Here is a 27,841-nt window from a genome sequence, read left to right on the forward strand (position 1 = left end):
AACAAATATTCTGCTTCAAAGAAAAAAAATGAAATTGATGTTATCATAAGGGTTCTTCATTATGAACTTGTATGCCATGCATAACATACTGTGGATAGAAATTACAGGGAAAGTTACTGGTATGATAATTGTGGTTATATTATATTACTATTATATTTAGTGTATTGCTAATCAATATATTGTTACTTCCCAGATGACAGCTGCTCGCTTCAAGAGCAGGTGAAGCAAGTTGGGACAATGTTGAAGACATTTGCTCGCACTGGGCAATCGGGTACAACTTGCAAACAACACCTGTGGTTGTTGGTTTAATTCCCACTGGGGCCACCTGTACATGTAGTAGACCTAGATATAAATGTCATAGTTTAGTATTTGAAGGTCCAGGACTGACTACTTTATTCTTTTATTCTGGGAACCCCTGTAGGTGCAGATCAAACCCTAATGCTGCGGCGTCTTGGGAGTTTGGCGATGTTGTGCGTAGCATGGACGACAAAATGCTATGCTGCAACGTTTCAGTGCCAATGTGTCTGTTGGAGAGTTATCCCTGACAGGGGATCTGTTACTCCCCCCTAGACACCCAGGAACATTTGGCGTTGCTTGACAACAGTTTGAGGCAGGATAAAGAGCTCCAGCAACGATTTGTAAGTGTGCCGATTTAGTTTATAACGGTATAGGGTAATCTAAAAAGTACAATTAAGATCGTACACTGCATATTCTACAGTCTGAATCCACAGCCTGTCACATTTTAAATTTATGAGAAGCTTCAGAGAAATGTAATTTGTAACATATTTTTTTTGTATTTTCAGCTTCGGTTTTTGGCAATCAAATGTGGGAGGGACCTAAAGACAACCGTGTGGCGAATGCTTCAGAGTATCTTCTCTAATCACCTTTCCATCAATACAACCTGGACTGGTGTAGGGGATAAAGCATGTTTTAGAGACATGTTCCTGAAGACCATTGTTCAAAGTAAGTTGGATATTTTTTTATATTTAAGTAGATGTGTATGACCTTATTCCATTCAAATGGAATGACAGATCTTTATTTTCTACAGGAGCCATCCGGAAGAACCCGGCAACACAGGATGCCACTGATGAGGCGATCCAGGTTAGCGTTACGGCGTTACCTGAAAGGAGCATCTGAACATGAAGGTGGAAAAGGCGCCGCACAGCTGAGAGGGACCCACAGCCGACCCCTTAAACCTAGGCTGACTACTGACACCCCAGCATCACTGACAACTGGAACCCTTTCTTTATCCTGCAGTCAGTAACATCAAGACCCCTAAAGAAGCCTGCTAAAAGTGTCAGACTACACTCACCCAATCCACACTGTTCACTGTGGAAATTGCTCTTTTTTTTTTTTTTTTTCTCGTGACCCTGCTTTGAGGGCAGCTCCTTGGATGAATATGGGATGGTTTGTCCTTTTATACAGGCGCACGAGGAATCACTGAAGATATGCCAATTTGCACTGCCTCATTCTGGGGGTCGGGGAAAACCGGTGATTCTTAGCCCAGAAGTCCCCAACCTCTCCAGACATTCTGATTGGCTGTGTTCTCTACAGCCAGATTTTCTGCTGTTAATTATATTTATTCCCACTTGTTGTCATGCGTAAGTTGAATGTCAAAATGTATATTATACCTGCACATTCCTTGATACCAAAGATCTCAATTATTTCATATGCAATTTGCTGCTTATTTCATTGTTACAGTGCTTAACTATTCTATTTTTAAATATAGCTTGTAAATCCTAGATTATACATCTAATACTTGATATTTGCACATTATCTGGTATCAAATATTCTACTTACCGTGACTTTAGTATTGGCTTATTTAATTCGTCAGTGCTTAACAATTCTATTATAGTTTGTAAATCCTATTTCATACCTCTGATACTTGATATTGCACATTAACTAGTACCAAAAATTCTACTTTCATTCCGTCACAATGTTTAACTGTTATTCTATTGTTACATATAGTTTGTAAATCCTTGTGCCACAGGTCAGCATTGCAGTTATAATGGTATATTCTACTCCAGAGCTTTACTCTAAATTATTACCACTTAACCTATTGTTAGAAATGACTTGTAAATATGATGTTATACCTCAGTTTATTTGGTATCCTGCACTTTCTTTGGTACCAAATATCCTCATTGCTTGTGTTTACTGGTAATTCTTTTCATCCCAGAGCTGACCTCTTTATATTATTAACAATTATTGTAAGTGTTACAATAGTGTTTTTTAAAAAAAAAAAAGAAATTGGAAACCTGCATGTTCTTTTGTGTGTGTATATATAATGTTTGTATTTTTCTGTTATTTATATTTCAGTGATATGACATCTTGTTTCAATGACAGTTACTGTACTTTGAAATGTGGAATTAAAACGCCAAATGGAAATTTGTCTGGTTTGATCAATCATTATTCTTGATAAACTGCATGCTATATATATATATATATATCACACAATAAGCGGCGGCAGATCGCTCGAAAAAAGCGTTTGCCTCCGACGGTCCGCCTTCGATATAACGGCGGCGGAGCGGCGGCTGGCCAGCGGGCCGTCCGCGTATCGAAGGCGGTAGGAAGGTGGCTGCCGCTTTTAAAAAGCGGCTGCCGCCGGCGGACCGCCGTCGAACGTGTTTGCGATATCGCCATTCTGCCGCTTCTACTGCCGCCGGCGCACCGCCAGCGGACCGCCGACTTCTTGCTATCTGGGGTCTAGCGGTTGAGATGCTATTGAGACGTTGAGATGAACATTACCTTCTGTCTGTCTCCCTTAACATACCAAAATGCGGAACAGCACCGCTCACGTCGATGTGTGGCCAAAAATATATTACATCTGTAGTGCAAGACAATACCATAGAGCAGGGGTGCCCACACTTTTTTGCATGATGATCTACTTTTAAATGGCCAACTCAATAAGATCTACCAACTAAAAAAAACACAGTTTATATATATATATATATATATATGTAATAATGTTCAATGTTGCTATCGTTCAGATTGCATAATCAGGACATTAGCTACTGGTAGCTAGTCTCAAACACTGCTAGCTTCGCAATTTCACGCTCTGTTCTCAGAAGCGCTTGGAAGGCCCGAAACTAGTTGTCATGGCAACTGAATAAACAACAATCTCGCCTGGTCAAAATGTACTTGTCAAGTGCAAGTCAGACAGAAACTAAAATAAGGAAAGACATTATATATATTTTTTTATTACAATTTTATGAAAGCACATTTACATTTCGTGCGATCTACCAGCATTGCCTATGCGATCGACTGGTAGATTGCGATCGACATATTGGGCACCCCTGCCATAGAGAATGCATTGGAGAAGTTAAGGAAAGTTAAGGCTTACTATTTTCAGCTCCCGCGGGGGTTCGATTCCCCGACGGGAAGGTTGACATTTTAGGGCTTCCAAACAAAAGCTCGCAAATTCTAATTGAGTTGTGTGTGCACCTTCAAGCGCCATTAAAGATGTGTCCCCTGGATGCCTAACACTTTGCAGAAGTGCTTGTTTCTTTAAAGTGTTTCTCAAATTGCAAGCAATGGTATTCTTGCGAATAGGCAGGTTTTTGCACAAGTTGGCAATCGGCTCAGGGGCCATGATTCAGAGGCACGTCCTCGTTAGTATAGTGGACTGTCTTGGCCTGTTACATGTTAGACCTGGATTGTCTTCCCTGATGGATAGTGTCTTTTTTGGGGGGGTTGCTAAACAACTTGGATCACATAAGCAAGGTACAAGTCTACTTTCAAGCTGCTGAAGAAATTAGCCACCCAGCTGCATTTCATTATAACAACATCTTGAACCAAATGCAATGCGTTGGCTGGGAATCAAACCCAGATCAACTGCTTGGAAGGCAGCTATGCTCACCACTATACTACCAACGCAAGCAGACAGAGTGTTTAGGCCATGTTTTATAGAATTGCACAAATATACAAAAGCAGGGAACATGCCTTGGTTAACAAAATACTAGTTTATACCCACATTGAAAATACATGCCTGCTGTCTATATCCCGCCTTATCCATCTTGTGGAAGAGAGTACTCCATTTAATGCTAGACAGACCTTAAATATGTGCTGCTTACCAAAACTTTTAAGGTGTTAAACAACTTAAAAGTTATGACTGCAGTTGTTAAGGGTCAATCACTGCCAGCAAACAGTGTCATACAGTGGTTGGAGGGGAGGGGCGTGCACCAATTACGTGTAAATGTAAAGTGTGTTATGTTGACACTTGTGAAATTTTTGCGATAATTTGCGTTTTTTTATTTTGATACGTTAAAACTTTTTTCTTATAAAAGTTAATGGTCTTATAATCTGAACCAGATTGTGGCAGCGGGGGCGTGGTCAAGCGCCCGTCCGGGAGAGGAAAGCGGTGAGGGCGCTTACACCTGAGCTAAATTATGCAGGACCCCTGTCTCTAATTCCAGTGAGCACGAGGAGAGCGGCATAAAAGCAGACACAGAGCCTCCAATCAGGGAGGCCCGACAAGCAAACCCAGTGTGCTTGCACTGTACCATATTAGACTATTCTGTGTGAGATCATTGTACATTATTGTGAGAAAGACGGCAATTAAAGCCTTACCTTTTAGTTGGAGCCTCGTTTCCTGTCATCCTTCCCGTGAGGGTTTTACACTGGTGCCGAAACCCGGGAATTTAAAAGAAAATAATAAATAAATAAAATTCCAAGCATGGAGAAAGGTCGCCCCATAGAGTCCTCCCAGCTGGCGGAGGTCCTCCAGTCCCTCGCGACGTTACACCGAAGCCACCAGCAATCCCTGCTTGAGCTCCGGCAGGACCAAGACCGCCGGTTTTTTTAAATCATGCGGGCTCAGGCAAAGGACCGGCACGCCATCCGGAGCCTCCTCAGCCAGGAGACCGCGTCGGCCACAACCGCGACCCCGGATACCCGCGCTACGCTGGCCCCACCCACGTTGCAGAAGATGGGGGCAGCAGATGATCCTGAGGCTTTCCTCGATTTGTTTGAGCGCACGGCAGAAATCTGGAGCTGGTCGCGGAACATTGGGCAGCCTGCCTAATTCCTCTCCTGTCCGGGGAAGCTCAAATTGCAGCGCAACAATGTCCGCAGGTGGCCCCGAATGTTTTGAGTGTAGCCCCGAATTAATTTTGAAAAGATGACTGACAAATATGAAACCGGACAATAGCCTATGTAAACCCCCGAAATCATAAGTTGCCTTATTTCATTGTGTTTTGGCTTTGCACATATTGCATACAGCCTGTAAAAATAGACATAGGCATAATCTAGCCTATAGAATAAGTTCCTTTGCTGTCGGTAGCCTATGGGCGACTCCGTTTCTTCCTCTCTGTTGAATATGCAGCAGGTGGGGAGGAGCTGACATCAACTTACGTTACTTAGTGGCGAGTTAACAGCAGTTAGCAGGAAAGACAGCAAAAATGAAGCAAATGAGGCTTCTAAAATTTCCGAAAGATGTCAGTGGGTAAGAATTCACATTTGTTTTTGTCCTTTAAAGTCTAAAGATCATCTTCTGGCTGGCTTTCACCCACAGTAGGCTAAACGTCAAGACGTCCACTACCGACCAATATAACATGATGTTGCCTCTAGCCTCGTGGTTAGCGCATTCGCCTCTCAGGCCGGAAACCGTGGTCCGAGTCCTGTTCAGAGCATAATTTTCTTGTTTATCAGGTGTTGTTTTCTCTAAGGATAACCAATAAGTATTAGCATAAAATGTATGTGTGACTTCTTTTGTGATATTAGTTTGTAGTAAATATACACTTTGAGGGTAGCAAAGATGTGCCAGAATCAGGCATGGAAACTGGTAACAATTAATCAGTAACTTTACTTTAGAGAAAGTTAAAAGTGAAACATTGTTTATCTCAATGATCCTAATGAAAGGATTTTGACAGATGAACACGGAGAATTATATACAGTTCGATGCCATGGTGTGTCAATGAACTTAGACTAAAGTCATTCATGTATTGCTTTAACTTAGGATCTCAGACACCATTTTGACTATTTATGTCAAAAAATAGAAATGATTAATATTAGAATTTTTTTTTTTACTTCACTTTACTCACTATAATATAACTCTTTTGTGATGACTTTATGTTAATGTACATGAAAATTCAAGAATCATGATAGATATTAGATCAATCCCACTGATCTGCTCTTCTTCAATGGTATTGGTCTACAATTTGACATAAGTAGCACTTGATGAATTAGTTGTTTGAAGCTGATTTGCAATAAGTTATGTGCTGTATCTGTTCTTTTGCATCACAGATGATTCAGGGAGGAGAGAGGATGAGTTAGTCGAGGATATACTAGAGTGGAAGATTTAGGAACTGTAGAAACAGGCCCAGCCAGAGCAAAACTCAAAGAATACCCTCTCACCAGCTTTGGACTACAGAGAAGTGGTTGCTAGTGTGAAAATAAAATGGTCTGGGCTAAGCCCCAGATGTCCTTCAATGCTGGAAACGCCTCTGGTTTGATTCAGTTAACAAACACGGTTTCATGAAGATAATTACATTATTATTATTATTTGAATTCAAACATTGTTGACAAAAATATGAGAAATAAACAACACAAGATATTACTAAAGCACTGACAATGTTTTAGAATAAAAACCTTGTTAAATAATACCTTGTTTATTCAAATTATCCAGTATAGTATTGTGAGGATTTTTCACGTCTAAAGCATCAAGTATACTTCGGTACAGAGTATATAGTGAGGGAAAAAAGTATTTGATCCCCTGCTGATTTTGTATGTTTGCCCACTGACAAGGAAATTATCAGTCTATCATTTTAATGGTAGGTTAATTTGAACAGTGAGAGACAGAATAACAAAAAAAGAAATCCAGAAAAACCCATGTCAAAAATTTTATAAATTGAATTGCATTTTAATGAGGGAAATAATATTGGACCCCCTCTCAATCAGAGATTTCTGGCTCCCAGGTGTCTTTTATACAGGTAACGAGCTTAGATTAGGAGCACACTCTTAAAGGGAGTGCTCCTAATCTCAGTTTGTTACCTGTATAAAAGACACCTGTTCACAAAAGCAATCAATCAATCAGATTCCAAACTCTCCACCATGGGCAGCTTGGTGAGAAGGTGCAACAGTTGGTGCGATTATTCTCAAATGGAAGAAACACAAAAGAACTGTCAATCTCTCTCGGTCTGAGGCTCCATGCAAAATCTCACCATGTGGAGTTGCAATGATCATGAGAACGGTAAGGAATCAGCCCAGAACTACAAGGGAGGATCTTGTCAATGATCTCACGGCAGCTGGGACCATAGTCACCAAGAAAACAATTGGTAACACACTACGCCGTGAAGGACTGAATTCCTGTGGCACCCGCAAGGTTGCCCTGCTCAAGAAAGCACATGTACAGGCCCGTCTGAAGTTTGCCAATGAACATCTGAATGATTCAGAGGAGAATTAGGTGAAAGTGTTGTGGTCAGAGGAGACCAAAATGGAGCTCTTTGGCATCAACTCAATTCACTGTGTTTGGAGGAGGAGGAATGCTGCCTATGACCCCAAGAACACCATCTCCACCGTCAAACATGGAGGTGGAAACATTATGCTTTGGGGGTGTTTTTCTGCTAAGAGCACAGGACAACTTCACCGCATCAAAGGGACGATGGACGGGGCCATGTACCGTCAAATCTTGGGTGAGAACCTCCTTACCTCAGCCAGGGCATTGAAAATGGGTCGTGGATGGGTATTCCAGCATGACAATGACCCAAAACACATGGCCAAGGCAACAAAGGAGTGGCTCAAGAAGAAGCACATTAAGGTCCTGGAGTGGCCTAGCCAGTCTCCAGACATTAATCCCATCGAAAATCTGTGGAGGGAGCTGAAGGTTCGAGTTGCCATACATCAGCCTCGAAACCTTAATGACATGGAGAAGATCTGCAAAGAGGAGTGGGACAAAATCCCTCCTGAGATGTGTGCAAACCTGGTGGCCAACTACAAGAATCGTCTAACCTCTGTGATTGCCAACAAGGGTTTTGCCACCAAGTACTAAGTCATGTTTTGCAGAGGGGTCGAATACTTATTTCCCTCATTAAAATGTAATTCAATTTATACTATATTTTTGACATGCGTTTTTTTCTGGAGTTTTTTGTTGTTATTCTGTCGCTCACTGTTCAAATTAACCTACCATTAAAATTATAGACTGATCATTTGTTTGTCAGTGGGCAAACATACTTTTTTCCCTCACTGCACTTTGACAGGCTCACTTTTTACCATGCAGATTCTGAGCATTTGCGTCAAAATCGAAGTATACTCAGGGCTTAAGCAGCATGCAATGAGATGAAAGCACTAATCGCTGGTAAACTGCTCTTTAATCAAAAAGCTTTTAAAAAGTTTACAAATTTGTGAAGAAATTTCAGGATTGCAACATCAGTCAGGGACTGTCAGAAGTAGTAGAGGAAATGGCAATACTTAAACACAGAGCAGTGTAATGGGCTTTTATTACTCAACAAATAGCAAATAAAAACTACCCTGAAGTGTGAAAAACATAGGCCAGAGCGGCACAACAATGGCAGGCTGGGTTGGAGCAAGGAACCGACAGGAATCCTAGAAAATCCTCCTCACTTTTTTATGCAAACTATCCAGTACTGTTTTTATTTCCACTTTATTAAGTTCTGTTTTTATTTCAGCAACACTACATTCCTGGACTTCCTCCTCTTTTCTCTCTTCAGCAAAGATGTCCAATATCTTCTTTTTCTCCTTTTCCTCTTTCATTTTGGTTTCAGCATCATGTAATTTCTTCAGTTCAGCAGCTGAGGGATAACACGGTGTGGTTATGGGGGCATGGTTGTGTGTCTGTTTGCAGGAGAGAGGGAGTGGTGTGGCTCGTCAAGCTGGTTGACATGACAGATGTTTTTTTAGAGTGATAGCGGGGAGAAGCTTTTCAATTATCAAAGATAGGTTATATCGAGTGATGCAGGACACTCAAACAGAAGAAAATACAACCCAGTTATTAGTCCCGAAGAACCGTCAGAAAGCTCTCTTCCAGGCGGCTCACCATAATCCAATTGCTGGCCATTTAGGACAGGAAAGAACACTTAACCAAACAATGGCCCAATTGTTTTAGCCGAGCGTTCATGGGGACATTCGCAGGTGATGTGCGGTGTGTCATGAATGTCAGTTGTTGAATCTACCAGCCACCCCAAAAGCATAGAAAAAATTGGTATGGACCTCACCGGGCCATTAAAACGGACAGCACGGGGAGCATCGTTTTGCATTAGTTCTGGTGGAATATGCAACGTGATATCCGGAAGCAGTGCCCCAGCGCAATATCTCAGCATGTAGTGTTGCTGAGGCCCTCTTCAGAATAATCTACCGAGTGGGGATTTCAAAAGAAATCCTCACTGATCAAGGCACTACATGTATGTCACGAACACTACTCGAACTGTAAAAATTATTAAGTATTAAATCGATTCCAAATTCATTCACCTTGTCCTATGTGGAGACCACCTCTCACCGTCAAAGCTCCAAGAGGTTACCAAGTTGGAAGCGGAACCTTGCCTATACCACGAACCTCATAGAGCACCACATCGTGGTTCGTAGCCACCCCTATTGCCTTCCTGAACTCAAAAAAGGTTGTTCAGGGTGAATTAGAGGCAATGCTCGAGATGGGTGTAATAAAAGAGTCACGATTGGGTCAGCCCAGTGGTTCTGGTACTTAAGAGTGACGGGACAGTTCAATTCTGTGTGGACTATTGAAAAGGGAATGCGGTGTATACATTTTACATGAACCAAATGCCCTGATTTACAAATTGCACGATCGGTTGGGCGTGGCACAATTTTATTTGACAATGGATTTAACAAAGAGTTATTGGCAGATCCTCTTAACTTCACTTTCCCGAGAAAAGACTTGTTTCCATGCCGTTTACACCAATTTGTAACCCTTCCGTTCGGTTTGTTCAGGGCTCCTGCCACGTTCCAGCATCTCATGGACAAAATTCTCATGCCACATATGGCATATGCCGCTGCTTATCTAGTTGATATCATCATTTACTGTAATGTTTGGTGGTGGCATGCAACATCTGAGAGCCACCCTGAGATCACTGCAATGAGCAGGGCTCACAGCCAACCCATAGAAGTGCACAATTGGGCGTTTGTAAGTTCAGTATCTGGGGTTCCACTTGGGCCATGGGCAGGTGCGTCCCCAAATTAACAAAACCGCAGGAAGCACCCAAGACCAAAAAGGAGGCGAGACCGTTTCTGGGGCTGGCTGACTACTACTGAAGGTTTGTGCCAAGTTTCTCTGACATCACCAGGCTGCTGACTGATCTCACTAGAAAGGGGACGAAGTCCTGCCAACAGGCTTTTCTAAAAGTTAAATCTGCACTTTGTGTGGGACCGCTCTTACATGCTCCAAACCTCTCTCTCTCCTTTATTTTTTAGACACATTAATCTGACAGGGGGCCTCTGAACGGTTCTCTCGCTGGACCGGTGTTGTACATTAGTTGTAAACTCTTGCTGAGAGAGACTAAGTACAGCACCATTGAAAAGCAGTGTTTGGCGATCAAGTGGCTGTCCTCACCCTCCACTACTACCTCTTGGGGTGGGCTTTCACGCTCTGCTTAGATCACACCCCACTCCAATAGCTTTACTGCATGAAAGCTACCAATGCGCGGCTCACCCGTTGGTACCTGGCACTTCAGGCTGTAGCTGGCTTTCTAGAAATGGGGGGGTGGTGGGGGTTGGCAGGTCGGATGTTGCCCCGGCCTGAGTCCGTGGTGGGGGTATGTGGTGATAGGGGTGTAGTCGTGTGTCTGTTTGGTGTGGCTCGTCAAGCTGGTTGACATGATCTCAAACAGCTGTTTCTTGTTACAGTAATAGCAGGGAGAGTGTAACGGTGGCTGCCCCAAATCAAATTTGGGTTTTTAATAAATGTAAATTGAATTTCAATTTTTCGGGTGCCAGACAAGTCAAAACTTGTCAAAATAAAAGAAATATATATATATGGAAGTTCAGTTTCCCCGAAAATAGCTCAAACCACTGTTACACGAAAATGAATCCCTTCCAATACCCACAATAACATAAGATGGGGCTTAAATGACACACATTCACAGATTGAAGGGTTTCAGTCAAAAAATAGTTATTTATGAAATCATTTAAACCAAAACCAAAGACAAAAGTTACACGAAGGTAAATTTTTCACACAGAGTTTGTATTTTTTTTTTCTTTGCCTCACATGACAAAAACAGTCAGGACAGTAAGATTGCTGCAAGTTCAATTCAAGATTTCACAAACAAAACCAAAAGTCACGAGAGTCCTTGATTCATTAATGTCTTAAGTTCGTTATTTTTTTCAAACTCTGCCTTTCGTGGTCAATTCCAACCAAAAGAAAAGAAATGGAAAACAATAATCCAAAATATATATATATATTTGGGGTGTGCACGTGTGTAATGGGCGTGTATGAATGTGTGTGTGTGTGTGTGTTTGTCTGGCTGCGTGAAGCAATCGGTGTAGCGGCCGCAAATCCAGGGCCGGGGAAAGGTTTGGGGATTTGGTGTGAGGTTAAAAGATGATGGACATCAAGACTAGTACCTGAGGCAGGCGAAGCAGGCTGGATAGTGTTGCACCAGGCAAGCGAAGCGAACCATGCAGAGCTCAAATCCTCCGTCACTTTGGCGATCGCACCCAGTCAGCGCATACACAGAAATTTCAGCAACAATAGCAACGACGTCCTTCAGGTAACTTTTGTCCCACTTCGATAACCTACTCGTTTGTTTGTTTTTTGTTTTTTCTCTCCCTCTCTTCCGTTTCTAGCTCTCTTTTATATTAAATTCCCTCATTGGTTTACGCCCATTAGAAAGTGAAAAGCTGGTATAGATTTCTTCCATATCGCCACAAGAGGAACACACCAGGGAGCTGAGAGAGTGAGGGACATGAGTGTGCAGTGACTGGCATGACTTCCTTTGAGTGTTCTAATGTTTTTAGTATTGTGAAGCTGACATTTCAAGTAATTTATGCCCCAGTTTGTGAAGCTGAAGATTTCAAGAAGTTTTTGCTGATTGAGAGTTGTTTTACACTGATCTGTTTGAAATAAGAAACACACTTTGAAGAACGCACAGAGAGTGTGGAAGGCAGAAAAAGAAAAGCCTACCACTGTTCACTGTCACTGTTCACTCATCCTTTCCCATACCCAAACCTGAAGTTTCATCCAACACACATGCACAACTTTGACATCCTTTCTAGTATCTTCCAACACAATTTCATAAATAAGAGGGCCCTTCTTTCATACAATTCTGAATGGATCCTGCCATTTTGGAGCAGGTTTGCCAGAAAATGATCTCTCTGCCTTGGAGTAATTTCACAGCCTCTGTCCTCCTATTCATACTGACTCTCTCTTCTGTGCTCATCATAATTCTGTTTTTGGAAACATTTAAGCTTTGTTTAAATCTTTCCAATTTATCAACCTGAAAATTGGCTGGAGTATCTGAAGTACATTCCCTGAGTTGTAACAACATCAAGAAGTCCTCAGAGGGGTCTGTTTAAATTCAACACCATTGGATTCATGGACAGCTGAATTTAATGCAAATTGAAACTCAAGTAAGGTTTTGTCCCAGTGTTTTAATTGTTGCCCGTGTGAATGGAGATCATTGTTTTCAAGGTATGATTTATAATTTTGGTTAAGTTTGTCTCTGGATGGTATGCAGTTTTCTGTTTCTGGGATATTTTCCACTGTATACAAATGTCTTCAAAGACAGAAGGTCTGGTGAGCTCTGCATACTTTGCTAGTTTGTCACAAACCGGTGAGATTCGATACACCCTACTACATATCTGTTCCTTGAAGTCAACATGCCAAAGAATTCAAAATCCTCAGGCTCTGGAGATATTAAAAGACACTTCCGTGCTTAAGCTGATACCTCTGACAGGCCCGCAGACCAGTGACACAGTTTGGATGGTGCGGTGTGAGAAATTCATCAAATATTACCTTCAGCTCCACATGACACTCCAGAATGCTGCCCAAAACAAAAAGCATCGTGAGGGTTTTGCGGACAGAAACGGTTTGTTGAAGACAGAAGTGAACAGAGAATGGCCAGACTGGTCTGAAATGACAAAGTCTACAGTCTAAAGCGTGGCGAGCATGTTTGTGATGCTGACAAAAGTTGTTGCCCACTTCGAGGACCTTGCTGTAAAATGTTGATCGATTACTGCGATGGAAATTCAATTCTGTGAGTTAGTTACAAGAATCAGGGACTTCGAAAAAGGGATTGATTATCTGGAGTCATCGGAGGGGGATTTAGCTGCTAATCCGCTAGCAACCAATATAGACTTGGAACGTGTTTGGGGAAAACTGGAGGATTTGGAGAATCATAATTGGCGAAATATGTCCGAATTGTTGGAATTCCTGAACATGAGGAGGGCCGAGATATGATAAAATTCCTAGACAAGCTATTCCCGTGTCTGCTAGACATAACAGATCTACTGAGGGAGACAGGCCAAGATCAATTATGGCCAAATTTCTGAGATCATCCGATAAAAATCCGATATTCCCAGTCAAGTTGAGAATAGATACTATGGATGGCCGCAAACTTTTTACATGCCCACAGCAATCATTGTCTTTCATAGAGACAATGGTGTGTGTAAACCATTTGATGATTTTCATATGGCCCCCGAGCTTGTTTTGCTGTACATACACTTGACTGTCTGAGGAAGCTGGGCACCTTTTTTATTCCTTTTTGTGCTGGTTCTGCCTAGTAGCTGGAGTTTGTTTTGTGAAGTAACACTCCTTCAGGACAGTTGTGGATGAATCTGCTCGTTTTTTGTGCTTATGCCTCCTATTGAATGGAGTTTGTTTTGTGTAGTATTTTATGCAGGACATTGGAATGATTAGGTCATCTCCTGCACTCATAAACAGCTGGCTCACTGAACATTCATTTGACTGTCCAAGGAAACTGAACGGCTTTACTTTTATTTGATTTATTTGTTTGTTTTTATTTAATTTTTTTGTGTGCAGGTTCCACTAATGAGTTTGTTTTGTGTTTTGTGAATTAATCTACATGTTCTTAGTTTTTATTCTGCCTATTGGCTGGAGTTTGTTTTATAGATTATATTCTGTTATGTAATTCTGTCTCACAACATTTTTAAAGAAGTACCGGACTTGAGCAATCTCATGGCAAATTTTTTGTGGGTACTCTTGTAGGTGTGCATGGACTGTTTGAGTTTAAAGGGATGGACGCAGGCTGGTGCTGTTGTGCATGGGGTTAATGCCCACGTTTGTCTTTATTCTGTTTGTTTGATTCGGGGGGAAATTTGGTGTTTGACTGTGGCACTAATTTTGGAATGTGGTCTTTATCATTTTATTTTTGACACACAATCTATTTTTTCTAATATGTCAAATGTGTATCAGTGGTTTGTGTCTCTCCACATGGAATGTGAATGGGCTGGGGCACCCCATAAAAATAGGTTATTTATTTTCTTAAATGTAAGAAATATGAGGCATGTTTTCTTTAGTGCTGGCACAAGTAAGAGAAGGGAAGTCATTACACTGATAAGTAAATATCTTCAATTCAAACAGATTAAAGATAAATTAGGAAGAGATTTTTAAATTAGGAGAAAGATTTAAACTTGGTATTGGAGGAGGGAGAGTGGTCTAGGATTCTAAAAGACATCAGGTCTGCATCTAGAGATGCAAGGGTGTGCCTTATGCAATTCAAGATTTTACATCGATTTTATTGTATAGGCTTGGACTTAAAGACACCATACTCCAGCCAATGTTCAGGTTGATAATTGGACAAATTTAAACAAAGCTTAAATATTTCCAAAAACAGAATTATGATGAGCACAGAAGAGAGAGCCAGTATGAAGAGGAGGAAAGAGGCTGTGAAATTACTCCAAGGCAGAGAGATCATTTTCTGGCAAACCTGCTCCAAAATGGCAGGATCCATTCAGAATTGTATGAAAGAAGGGCCCTCTTATTTATGAAATTGTGTTGGAAGATACTGGAAAGGATGTCAAAGTTGTGCATGTGTCTTGGATGAAACTGTGTGTAACACTCCTTCAGGTTTGGGTATGGGAAAGGATGAGACCGGGAACAGTGCCAGTCAGAGGATGGAGACATAACCTTGGTAGGGGGGAAGGGTTTAGTTTTATATAATTTAATTCTGCATTTTCTGTTATGTTTAATTTGTTGAATGGAATCAATAAAAATTGCTAATACAAAAAAAAACATATTTGTGTGAAAAAAAAAAGAAGACAGAAGAAACAAACTAAGTCAGAAAGGATCAAATTGGGTATTCCTCATCTGGTGAAGATGTTCTTTGTCATTATTCTGATGATCAATTCAGCAGTGGCTTGACAATGAGGAAAAATCTCCATGAATCATGAGTAAAAAAAACACAACATTTTTTTTTAAGTTAAACATTCCCATTAGAACTCACAGGAAATGGACCCATAATGTCGACTCCCAACATCTCGGTGTACGGTAGTTTGTTGCAACTTTCCAACTGATCTTCTACTTTCAGGTTTGTGCAGCTGACACTGTTGGCAATAACACATATTCCACAATATCTGGATTCATCACCATCCAAAATACCAGATTCTGTAGTCTCTTGTAAGTTTTGAATCGCCCTTGATGTCCAGTTAATGGGTCTTCGTGGAAATTATGAAGTAATTGTGAGTGAAGAGAGGCGGAATTGTAGATCTGATATAAGGTTTTATGTGGTAGTTGCATAACTCAGTAGATCTTATCCTCCAAGATAGTAAACGTGGTGATAGCATTGACAATGGTAGGTTGTCCTGTATCCATAATGTTCATATAAAGGTGCTGGATGTCAGAATGTTCTTCTTGTACTTCTCATATTTCCTCAAATTTCAGAATTTGCAAGTCTCTAATTGCTTCGTTCTTGGCTGACAACAAGCACAGATTGGTAATGGAGACTCAGATTTCTCCACAGCTTGGATAATGTATCTGGGACTGTGCTATACTTTCCCTTTCAATATTCAACATTCAAGTCAAATTCCTGAAGTCTTGAGGACTATCAAATCAGGTGTGTGCTGGGCTTTTGGGTTTTTAAAACCCACAAAAGGGAGGAATGTTCATTTGCCACTTTGAAAGTAATAACGACACTTTTCAAGAGCCCAAACGACAGCCAAACACTCATTAATTAGTCATTTCTCTTAACTTTGTTTAAGCTACAACTGGCAAAATCCAGGAATTCCTCCTTCCCAAGCCCCACTTTTGGTATTTAAACTACATCAGAACCAACATCCCTAGTGTCTGTGTATACAGTAAAGGGAAGGTTTACCTTTTTTGTATTGAGAGACAATGCATTTGCTTCTGAAAAAGATTATACCTTTAAAAAATAAAAGCATGGATTCATGCTTTTATATGGATAGATATATGGATTCCAATATATCTATTACATTATTGTAGTATTAATAACAAGTAAATCAAAGTATTGGAACATGTTCTGCATTACACGTTTTCTGCCATGTAGACAGAAAATAAATCAGTGAGATACTGTGTGCTTCGTCTTGAGTTGCTTATAATAAATATTTTTTTATAATTCTGATGCTTGCTGCAGGGAACACCCCCATCAAATTAATGATGAACTACGCACCTGACCAACACAAAATGGGTGTTGTTTTAATGCTTAGAAGCTGCACTTTTCATATGGGCAATATAACGCTTAACAGCGGCTTTTTAATCTGCTGACAAAATGTACAGTATAAGTGTTCCGTTATTATTCCATGAAATTATAATTTACATCATACTGTCAAAACATGGTACAGATCTTAAAGTTCTCGAGTAGAATACAACCAACATTGTCTCACTCACATTCCAAATATATATTGAGTAAAAGCCCAGAGAAAAAAAAGCTGGGTTTAAAAGTTGTCTTTTTGTTGGGTTTTCACTTGTGACTTCATTAAACCAAAATAATATAAAAAAAAGCATATGCTTCCAAATTAAAACAATGCTCCTGAGTCCAAACACAATAGGATATGATGCATTGCTTAAAATGCTACTTCAGATATAATTTTGTCTTGCTGGGGGACTGCCTTTGGTTATAAAGTGGACCAATCACAGTTGGTCTGCATTGATGTGAAGCATAGATACATTTTTGGAGATGTGCACATCGGGCTACACCATAGGTTTGACGCAGAGGTATAAATCTGCCTTTACACAGGATGGCAGCTCAATCAGCATAATGCAAGAGCAATTCACCCACTTAATTGTAATTATTATTTTGAGAGATATTTATGTTGATTTTTTATTTCATCCCATTTACATAGCAAGTAAAGATGGATTTTGCTTACTGTGACAACCCTGGACAATGCTTTTTTCTAAAAGAGTCACTAGAGAGGCTGATTGTTTGAAACATTACATGCAGTGGTATGGCTTCTCTCCAGTATGTACTCGCTCATGTTTTTTCAGGTGACCTGACCTAATGAAACTCTTCCCACATAAAGTGCAGTGGTGCGGCCTCTCTCCAGTATGCGTTCTCTCGTGTGCTTTCAGGTTTCCCGATGTAATGAAACTCTTCCCACATGAAGTGCAGTGGTATGGCTTCTCTCCAGTATGTATTCTCTCATGTTTTTTCAGATGACCTGACCTAATGAAACTCTTCCCACATGAAGTGCAGTGGTACGGCCTCTCTCCAGTATGCATTCTCTCATGTGATTTCAAGTTTCCTGACCAAATGAAACTCTTCCCACATGAAGTGCAGTGGAACGGCCTCTCTCCAGTATGCATTCTCTCATGTGATTTCAGGTTTCCTGACGTAATGAAACTCTTCCCACATGATTTGCAGTGGTACGGCTTCTCTCCAGTATGCACTTTCTCGTGTTTTTTCATGTTGCCTAAAATAGCAAATGTCTTTTCACAATATGAACACTTGTAAGGTTTTTCTCCAGTGTGAATTCTTTTGTGACATTCTAATTCATAAACACTGTAAAAAGCTTTCCCACACTCAGAGCACACATGATCTCTCACACCGGTGTGTTTTCTCTGGTGCTCTTTTAAATTATGCAGCAGTGTAAAACTATTTCCACATACTGAACATGTGTACGGCCTCTCAATTGGATGAGTTTTCCGGTGTATTCTTAAAACTGATGCTGAAGAAAATATTTTGCCGCACTGATCACAGCTATGCGACTTTTCTTCTGAGTGCACAGACAAATGATTTTTGAGACTACATGCTTGTGTAAAACTCTTTCCACACTGATGGCATGTGAAAGGCTTTTCTCCAGTGTGAATTCTCATGTGGCTTTTTAAGTTTCCTTTATGTGTGAAACTCTTTCCACACTGAGGGCATTTGTAAGATTTTTTGCCTTTTCTTTTTTGAGTTCTTTTTCTTGAGCGTTTCTTTTCAGTCTGTGGGCTACTAAAAGATTTTTCTCCAGTTATGAAATCATCAGGTTTCTGACACTGATGCTTCTCCTCTTCATTCAGTTCCTCACTTTCCTCTTTCACTTCAATCAGCTCTAAAAAGAACACACAGTCAAGAGTCAATACAAGAGAGATAATTGTGAAAACAAAAATAATAATAATAAAAGTGAACTGCAAACAAATAGCACTAACATAAATCAAAGATTAATTTCTATGTGAACTTTGACCCCATATACACCTCGCATTAAGATGTGTTTTAGTGATACATGTGGTCAAGGCTAAATATAGGTTTAAATGGGGTCTAAAAGTAAAATAGGGTTTTGTGATTGTTTTGTTTTCATACTAAATGGTTAGCTCTGTCATTCTTATGTTCAGTGAATTATCCTAAAATAGGCAACAAAGTTTGTGCTGCACCTCTGACTGAAAATGAATTGTCCCACTTCCCCAATTGCCCTCCTGAATGCCCCCTTGATCAATTTCTCACCTTAAATGCAGGCCAGAAACATTTAATTTAAGTTATTTATAACCTAATAAGTACTCTTAATGTTGACCCTACTGTTTCTCTTAAAGTGTCTTGGGAGCAGGACTTAGAAGATTTTATTACTGATAAATTATGGAGAGGCATTCTGAATCTTGTTCACTCTTCATCAATATGTTCCAGACATGGTCTACTACAATGTAAGGTGCTCCACAGAGCCCATCTTACTAATGACCAGCCTACTGCTGATCACCTTAATTTGTTTTGAGCTGTCCCCGGTTAGCAGACTTTTGCTCTAATGCTTTTGAAGACCTCCATCTTCCATAAATGGAAGAAGTTTGGAACCACCAGGACTCTTCCTAGAGCTGGCCGCCCGGCCAAATTGAGCGATCGGGGGAGAAGGGCCTTAGTGAGGGAGGTGACCAAGAACCCAATGGTCACTCTGACAGAGCTCCAGCATTTCTCTGTGGAGACAGGAGAACCTTCCAGAAGAACAACCATCTCTGTAGTACTCCACCAATCAGGCCTGTATTGTAGAGTGGCCAGACGGAAGCCACTCCTCAGTAAAAGGCACATGGCAGCATGCATGGAGTTTTCCAAAAGGCACCTAAAGGACTCTCAGACCATGAGAAACAAAATTCTCTGGTCTGATGAAACAAAGATTGAACTCTTTGGCCTGAATGGAAAGCGTCATGTCTGGAGGAAACCAAGGCCATCCCTACAGTGAAGCATGGTGGTGACAGCATCATGCTGTCGGGATATTTTTCAGCCGCAGGAACCGGAAGACTAGTCAGGATTGAGGGAAAGATGAATGCAGCAATGTACAGAAACATCCTTGATAAAAACCTGCTCTAGAGAGCACTGGATCTCAGACTGGGGTGAAGGTTCATCTTCCAACAGGACAACAACCCTAAGCACACAGCCAAGATAACAAAGGAGTGGCTACGGGACAACTCTGTGAATGTCCATGAGTGGCCCAGCCAGAGCCCAGACTTGAACCCGATTGAACATCTCTGAAGAGATCTGAAAATGTCTGTGCACCGACGCTCCCCATCCAACCTGATGGAGCTTGAGAGGTCCTGCAAAAAAGAATGGGAGAAACTGCCCAGAAATAGGTGTGCCAAGCTTGTAGCATCATACACAATAACATTTGTGGCTGTAATTTGTGCCAAAGGTGCTTCAACAAAGTATTGAGCGAAGGCTGTGAATACTTACAGTATCTCACAAAAGTGAGTACACCCCTCAATGACAAATGAAACTTTGCTACAATGTAAATTAGTGAGTGTAAAGCTTATATAACAGTATCAATTTGCAGTCCCTTCAAAATAACAACACACAGCCATTCATTTCTAAACCTCTGGCAACAAAAGTGAGGACACCCCTAAATGAAAATGTCCATATTGGGCCCAATTAGCCATTTTCACTCCACGGTGTCATGTGACTCATTAGTGTTACAAGGTCTCAGGTGTGAATGGGGAGCAGGTGTGTTAAATTTGGTGTCATTGCTCTCACACTCCCTCAAACTGGTCACTGGAAGTTCAACATGGCACCTCATGGCAAAGAACTCTCTAAGGATCTGAAAAAAAGAATTGTTGCTCTACATAACGATGGCCTAGGCTATAAGAAGATTGCCAAGACCCTGAAACTGAGCTGCAGCACGGTGGCCAAGACCATACAGCGGTTTAATTTCAACTCAGAAAAGTGACCCGCGCCACAAGAAATCGAATCGGGTACCATGGGAGTTCTGCAGGAATGCAGACCTCTACTGCTAGAGACGAGCTAACTCTCACTGTTTAAGTTAGTTTTTCTATATTTCTACAGTTTAAATGTTTTAAAGCTCCAGTGATTTTATAACAACCACCACCAAATCTGGTGAACTGCCTGAAAGTTTGTTAACTTCATGTTCCTCAGGAGTCATTAAAAAATAGTCAAGAATGAACACCAACCTCTTTGTTCCTCAGTATCTTCATTCTTCAGTCTGAATGGTTCTGAAATTCTGATGTTTTCACTCTCCTCTTTCAACTCCTCTTTAATAAACTCCATCTTTTCTGGAGCACTTAAGCAGGTTCCAGAGGGTATTTGGTGTTGGTTTTGCTTTGTTAAACCTGTAAAATAGAATTTAAACTTAAAATAAAAATAAATTAAACAGTTAATTTAGGTTATCTCTGGTAATGAATTGAGTTTCTCTTTAATATAAAGACACCAGTCAGAGGTCCAGTGCAGAGGTGCTCTTTATTCTATAACTTTATTCATTATGAGCGCTCTCTGTGTCAATCAAAGACATACACTCTTCAGGTGCTCTCAATACCTCATTATAAGTAACTCATCCCAATTTAAATCAGATCAATGTTTGTCACAATACCACTACTAATTAATATAACTGTTTAACCTTCAATAACGACACCATGTCTTCATGCATTTGCTTAATAATTAGTGATTTGTGTTTCAGCAAAAACAGAGTGTTCACTGAATGTATTATTAATGAAGAATTATGTACTACCACGAAACAAGGTCTTTTTACCCTGATACCAAAACCGGGAAAAGATCCTCTCTCCCTTTAGAACTGTAGACCAATCACATTACTAAACATAGATTACATAATTCTCATTAATATTTAATGAAACTCAAATAGGTTTTAAGCCCAAATGACATATTAGCTCTAATTTCAGGCTAGTATTAGATTTTATAGATTATTAGAGATTAAGCATATCACATTAATTCGGATGCAATTAAACGTCCAATTTTTAGGTGGGAATAGAATCTAGCTCTTTTTGTGTGTGTGTCTTTATATACAAATGAGCTGGTGTTCCCCACACGTCTCCAGAATAGGGAGAGTTTTGACATCTCTGCTTCGGATACAATAAGCATCATATGCCTGACAGCGAAAAGTGCCGTTCAGCCCTATATGGGGCGGGTCTATGCCAAAACGGCAGTGTCCGTCAACAGTCATGGGCGGGGCCTGTAAATATTGACGTCACTTTGTACAGAATCTGCCAACGGCTTGTTCTGAGACAGGGATTATGATTAATGGGGATTAAAAAAAAAAAGGACTGGGTGAATTTTTATCATTATAGGGTGGTTGTGTACACACACTGCCAACACACACGTATGTTCAAACACCATGTAAAAGTGCATCTTGCATAACAGATCCCCTTTAAGGAATTCTATTTTATGTGAATTTTGTATTCTTTTTAAAGTCGTTTTCTTTGTTCATTTACTTTGATTAAATTATTTAATATTTAGCTCCTACGAATCGATAAATAAATATAGAAACCAAATGTGTTGAACTGGTTGATATTTTATAACTTTAATCTTCATGAACAGACAATAATAAATAATTAAGAATGGACACAAACCTCTTTGTTCTTCAGTATCTTCATTTTTCATGACATTTGAACTGCATGATTCTGGATAACTCATGTCCTCACTCTCTTCTTTAATAAACATCATTTTACAATGTTTTATCCCGCAGATCTCAGTTGAAACACCTGGAGATATTCCAGTTCGTGTTGAAACAAGTCTTTGTTTAAGATGATGAGAATATTGGCGACATTAATAAACAAGAATTCAAACTTACAGACTTATTTACTGCACTGTTTATGTGTGTGTGCAGTTAGCTCGTATGATTCAATCATGCGGCGGTCTATTGTCCGATCCTCGAATAATGTAGAAACCAACAATAAAACAATGCCAGAAGTATCTGCTGTTTTTTTGGCGTCTCTGTAAACGTGTTAAACGTCATCTAATATGGAAACTTTGGAGCATTTATGCAATAATTTGTTTAAAAGTGGATGTTTATCAGAACTCTGCAAATCTCTTAGAGCGCCGCCATGTTCATGTGACGTCATACAACAGCATCTCGGAGGGGACATTCAGAACCGCTTGTCGTGAAAAACCCTTAAAGGGATAGTTCACCCAAAAATAAAAACTTATCTTATCATTTACTCACCTTAATGCATCCCAGATATATATAACTTTCTTTCTTCTGCTGAACACAAATCAAGATTTTTATAATTACATCTCACAATGCAAGTGAATGTTGATCAGAACTGAAAAGGTCCAAATAGCACAAAGGTATCATACAAATATTCCATAAAAGTAATCCATAAGACTCTAGTCTTCCAATCCATGTGTTCAGAGGCAATATGATAGGCGGGTGAGAAAAAACATTTTTTTTTTTCACTGCGGTTGTTAAGGGCCAATCACTGCCGGTGAACAGTGTCATACGTTGGTTTGAGGGGATGGGGGAGGGATGTGTAAAAATTACATGTAAATTATGGCTGCGACTGAAGCCAAATGTAGCTGTCTTGTGGCCTTGCTGCCCTATAAGCAGGGGTAGGAAAATACTGAAAAATCCTACTCAAATAGAACTACTGTTACTTCCCAAAAAATGTTGAATGAGTAGATTAAAAGTAGCTGTCCTAAAAACGACTCAAGTTAGAGTAAAAGAGTAGCTCATTTAAAAGTACTCATGAGTAGTGAGTATTGAGTACCGAGTTGCAAAACCTATGCCCCATTATAATGAACACTGTATGCCAACTTTTAAAATACATCACTTATCTTTGATAAACACTAGGGATGTGCACGAGTAGTCGAATATTAGAATATTCGTTATACAATAATTATTCGAATAGTGAAAATACTATTCAAATTTTGAAAAGTTGTGCTTTGCTGGCCATGTATCAATGAGATGCATGTTCAATCCTGAACACACAAACTAAAACTGGCAGTTATAACAGAATGCACTGGGTGGCGCTGTTGAGTGTGGACACAAGTTGATCACATTTGTTGAGCAAACGGTTCTGTCAGTACGTTCAGATGGACAGCAAAAAAGGGGGTTATTTTGAGAATGTGGTGTACTGTCAGAAAGCTGGGAATATCATTTCAAGCTTGTTTTCTTTTTAATGGTGATGCAAACTTTATGACTAAAAACATTATTTTACAACGTCTCTCATTAATTACCTTCATTTAAATAATAGAATATTCTAATATTCGTTTTTTTATGAGCTTAAATATTCGAATACCAAATTATTGATGAATGCCCATCCCTAATAAACACTACATGAAACTTATTACAAAAAATAATAGGGAGACATGATAATAGAAATGAAAAGATTAAAAAGTTATTTTCAACACACTGATCACCATTTAAAATCATAATGTATAAAACAATTACATTAAAATCAGTTTATGTGTAGGGTCTAAATTTCCCTTAATGCCGAAAGAGCGTTATTTTTGTGTATAAAACATGTTCAAACAATGCAAGGAATTTAAAAAAAAAAAAGCAGGATCACTTGGCACGTCATGTCTTGCACAATAGAGGAGGTAGAGCAGGCATGGGAAAAGTTGTTTGGTACAGGGTCTACATCACACTTATAAAGGAATAATTCCCCCAAAAATTAAAATGCTCTCATCATTTACTCACGCTCATGCCATCCTGGATGTATATGACATTCTTTCTTCCGCAGAACACAATTTAAGATTTTTAGAAGAATATTTCAGCTCTTTTGATCCATAAGTGAATCAGTGCTAAAATATTGAAGCTCATAAAATCACATAAATCAGCATAAAAGTAGTCTAATCCACGTGCCTCCAGTGGTTTAATCCATGTCTTCAGAAGAGATATTATAGATATGGTGATAAACAGATCAATATTTAATTCCTTTTTTACTATTAATTCTCCTGCCTGCTCAGTAAATCTCCAATTTAAATTTCACAGTGTTCTTCTTGTGTTTTTGGTGATTCACATTCTTCATCCATATCGCCACCTACTGGGCAGAGAGAAGAATTTATAGCAAAAAATTACTTAAATATTGATCTCCTTCTCACCCACAATTATCATATAAATTCTGAAAACATGGATTATGCTGTTTTTATGTGCTTTTTGGAGCTTCAAAGTTAAGGTCACCATTCACTTGCATTGTATGGACCTACAGAGCTGAAATATTCTTCTAAAAATCTTCATTTGTGCTCTGCGTACCAATCTGGGATGGCATGAGAGAGTAAATGATGAGAGAATTTTCATTTTTGTGTGAATTATTTCATTAAGTACCACATATTCCTCCTTTTGAGATATATTGTTCCACATTGATTTAGTTCTTGTATCTATTAAGCCCAGAAATAGTTGTGTTCTCATTCTCATGCATGATGCACAATTTTCAGAAGTTTGTGCAGGTGGAATATTTTTCCTGAAATATTGCTGTACAAACATTGATCTTTATAAAGGCTAAGCAAAATTATAAATTATTTTCACATGTATAAATCATCTCTACTTTCCTGGTAATTTATTATACCAATTAACACACTCTCTACATCTGGGGTCGGTATTATTAAAAAATGAACAATATTTAAAAAATATTATTATTAAAAAATACCAATGTTTAATTATATTATATGAATACGTTTAAAGCTCCTCAAGTCAGCCAAAAGTAGTGAGTGGTTTTCTCATTTCCTTGTTATTGTTGTTTGATTAAAAATAATTTTTATGATATTTAGCCAACTAGACGCTGCTCAATTCACGTGTATGTACACTTCATGTCTGACCAGGGGCGAAAATTTCATAAAAATGTTGGGGGGCAATAAACATAACAATTCTCAAGAGCAATTTTTGAAGGGGACACCAATAATACAGGCAAAATTGTACTTGCAAGGATACGTGTACACCGAGGAAAGCCTTACTACTATTATTAGTGTAGCATGGAGACCGTTCCATTATCCTTCTTCTCAAAGTTTCTTTCGGTTTAATGAAAAAGCTGACTAAATTGACCAAAAAATTCTTCAAAACCATACATTTTTTGTAAATAACTTGTTTACACAATCAAGCCACCAAAATACAATGGAATTTTTCCTGGTATCACTGGGCCCCACAATCTCTTGGCATATCTTGTTTATGTTAAGCCTACATAAACCTGTCCAGCCTGTCTTTGTGAACATTGCAGACTAACAGACTGTTAAGTCTGTCTTGGCCAATTGTAGCCCTTAGCCACGTCTTCAGTCTCCGCAATGCACTGAAGCTCCTCTCAGCTTCACACGAGGACACTGGCACCACCAACAAAATTCTGACAAGAACTTCAACTTGGTCAAACAACCAACGTACCTCCACTGGCATTCCCCTGAGGACCTCTGCTGCCTCGCCACTGCTGCTACAGGGGTATTTCTGGCGAAATAGGGGCAACTGTACTGAGAGAGTACCTCTATGCAACTCAGGGTACTCAACTATTGCATCAGTTAACACCCCGGTCAGAAGGACACTCTATATTTTGCAGAGTCTTTAGATTGTTTTGATTGAAACATTCACCAAACTGAACCTCCACACAATCCAATACTATAAAGAACTCTCCCCTGTAATGATCCACTGCTTTGCCAGCAAAGCGCCTTGAATTTGTTGTCTCAATAGAGTCAACTGTTTCATTGGAGTTAACCAATGCTGTAGCTTTCTCATACAGTTCAAGATAGCTCTTGTCATTTCTCTTTCCCTGAAGAGAGGATCGGACACAATCTACTGCAGCCTGCATACCAGAGACAGTCTGGGTCTTCTTCTGCAGTGAAATGTTTAGGCACTCAAGCTCTCCAACAACAGCAGAAGCAAGTGTGAAGCCCAACACAGTCTTACCTTTGCTGAAGTGCTCAAATAAGCCACTGGCAGTTGAAGCTGTCCTAGATGTAGTTTTTGCCATCTCCTTTAGGCTGCCAAGTACCCGCTCATACTACCCTAGCACAGCTATTATAGCAGAATTGTGCACAGTCCACCTGGTTGGACATAGCGGTTTCAGTGTAGTGATGGGTACATTTTCAGAGGTAACTATGTTTTCAAACATTCTCTTAAATTTTCCTGGCTGACTAAAAAGGATGCCTAACTGGTGGACCCAAGAAAGGCAGTCCCGGATCATTGGGGAGGCTGAGCAGCCAGCCTGTGTGATCAGACTGACACAGTGTGCGCCACAATGCACATAGAGGGCTAATGGCTGCTGCTCTCTGACTATTGCCTATGCACCGCTGTACTTTCCTGCCATGTTTGAGGCAACGTCGTAACTCTGCCCACGTAAAACAGACATGGGCAGATTGAGCCTCAACAGCACATCAATTACCATCTTGGCAATGTCCTGGCCTGTTGTCTCTGACAAACTGTATATACAAATTGTATAAGGTCATGGTCCACATAGCGCAGACAGACACTTTCCTGCTCAACACCAGAAATATCCTGGGTACCATCAACTACTACAGAAAACTGAACAAGGGTTGGAGACCTAATCTCACTTGCAATGCCTCGGATTATTGTATTGGCCATAATTTTCAGGATTTCATTCTGTGATTTAGGGCTTGTGTATGCAATGGTGCGATCTGTTAACCATTTCAATAAAATGGGATCATCCTCTTCTGCCCTAAGTTTCAGGAGCTGATACAGATTCCCACTTTCATCAGTATGGCCTCTTAAAGATTGTCCCTGCCTTGCCACATGCCGTACAGAGCTAACGATTCTCTTCAAGCAATGTCTTGCCACCTCCTGCTGTTTACCCCATGCACTGGACAACTGGGCACAGACTGGGTTTAACTGATGTGCACTCACAGTCACATGATGTCAGTGGGGTTGGGAAGTCTGGTGTGCTGTACATTTTTCAATGGCTTTTTTCCAATTTCTAAAGCCTGTACTAATGAAAGCAGCGTCAGGTCTATGACCTAAAGAGTACTGATTTGAAACACCTTCGCTGCAGTAAAAACACAAGACCCCTCTCACTGATGGACTGTAATGTAGCCATGGAAAGTCTTGGTACCATTTCTCTTGAAATGCCAATGACTTGTTTGGAAGTATTTGTTTTTTGATACACTGGGGATGTGGTTGGTATGGCTTTGTGCAATCACTGAGGTCTGAACTAACAACTGTGCTCCTGTCCCCTGTGCTGGTGTTGGGAATATCATCTGCTTGTGCTGCTTTCTCTGGCTCTCTCCCTGGTTCTGACCCTTCCGCTACTCTCACTGTCTCAGGACAGTCTGACTCCTGGAACAGAAGATGTGTTGCATACTCCTAATAACTACCTCATCCAACCCAATAG

At 40.1% G+C, this 27,841-nt stretch overlaps 1 protein-coding gene, 1 long non-coding RNA gene and 1 other non-coding gene across 6 annotated transcripts in view; 1 reads left to right on the plus strand and 2 right to left on the minus strand.

Moving 5' to 3' along the window:
* LOC127644934 (uncharacterized) overlaps positions 1–1,102 on the plus strand; it is a 75,964-nt gene extending 74,862 nt beyond the window's left edge. For all 3 annotated transcript variants that reach the window (XR_007970747.1, XR_007970746.1, XR_007970745.1), the window contains 4 exons: positions 194–271; positions 422–638; positions 804–963; positions 1,049–1,102. This is a non-coding gene — a long non-coding RNA (uncharacterized LOC127644934). The remainder of the gene's footprint in view (positions 1–193; positions 272–421; positions 639–803; positions 964–1,048) is intronic.
* The window catches only part of LOC127644884 (zinc finger protein 883-like), a 155,902-nt gene extending 133,282 nt beyond the window's left edge, over positions 1–22,620 (minus strand). The window contains exons 1-3 of one of the 2 annotated variants that reach the window (XM_052128307.1): positions 22,369–22,620; positions 22,148–22,279; positions 20,738–20,896 (exon numbers count right to left, since the gene is read on the minus strand). In XM_052128307.1, the coding sequence (XP_051984267.1) occupies positions 20,738–20,896; positions 22,148–22,241 (253 nt within the window). In that variant the 5' untranslated portion in view covers positions 22,242–22,279; positions 22,369–22,620. Of the gene's footprint in view, positions 1–20,737; positions 20,897–22,147 lie in introns of both variants that reach the window. The other variant, XM_052128310.1, reaches the window with a different exon arrangement.
* On the minus strand, positions 3,802–3,873 carry trnag-ucc (transfer RNA glycine (anticodon UCC)). The gene has a single exon. It is a non-coding gene; the product is annotated as a tRNA-Gly (tRNA).
* Positions 22,621–27,841: the final 5,221 nt, after the last annotated feature.

The sequence above is a fragment of the Xyrauchen texanus genome, chromosome 6 (genome assembly GCF_025860055.1).
Source record: "Xyrauchen texanus isolate HMW12.3.18 chromosome 6, RBS_HiC_50CHRs, whole genome shotgun sequence".
NCBI classification, from domain to species: Eukaryota; Metazoa; Chordata; class Actinopteri; order Cypriniformes; family Catostomidae; genus Xyrauchen; species Xyrauchen texanus.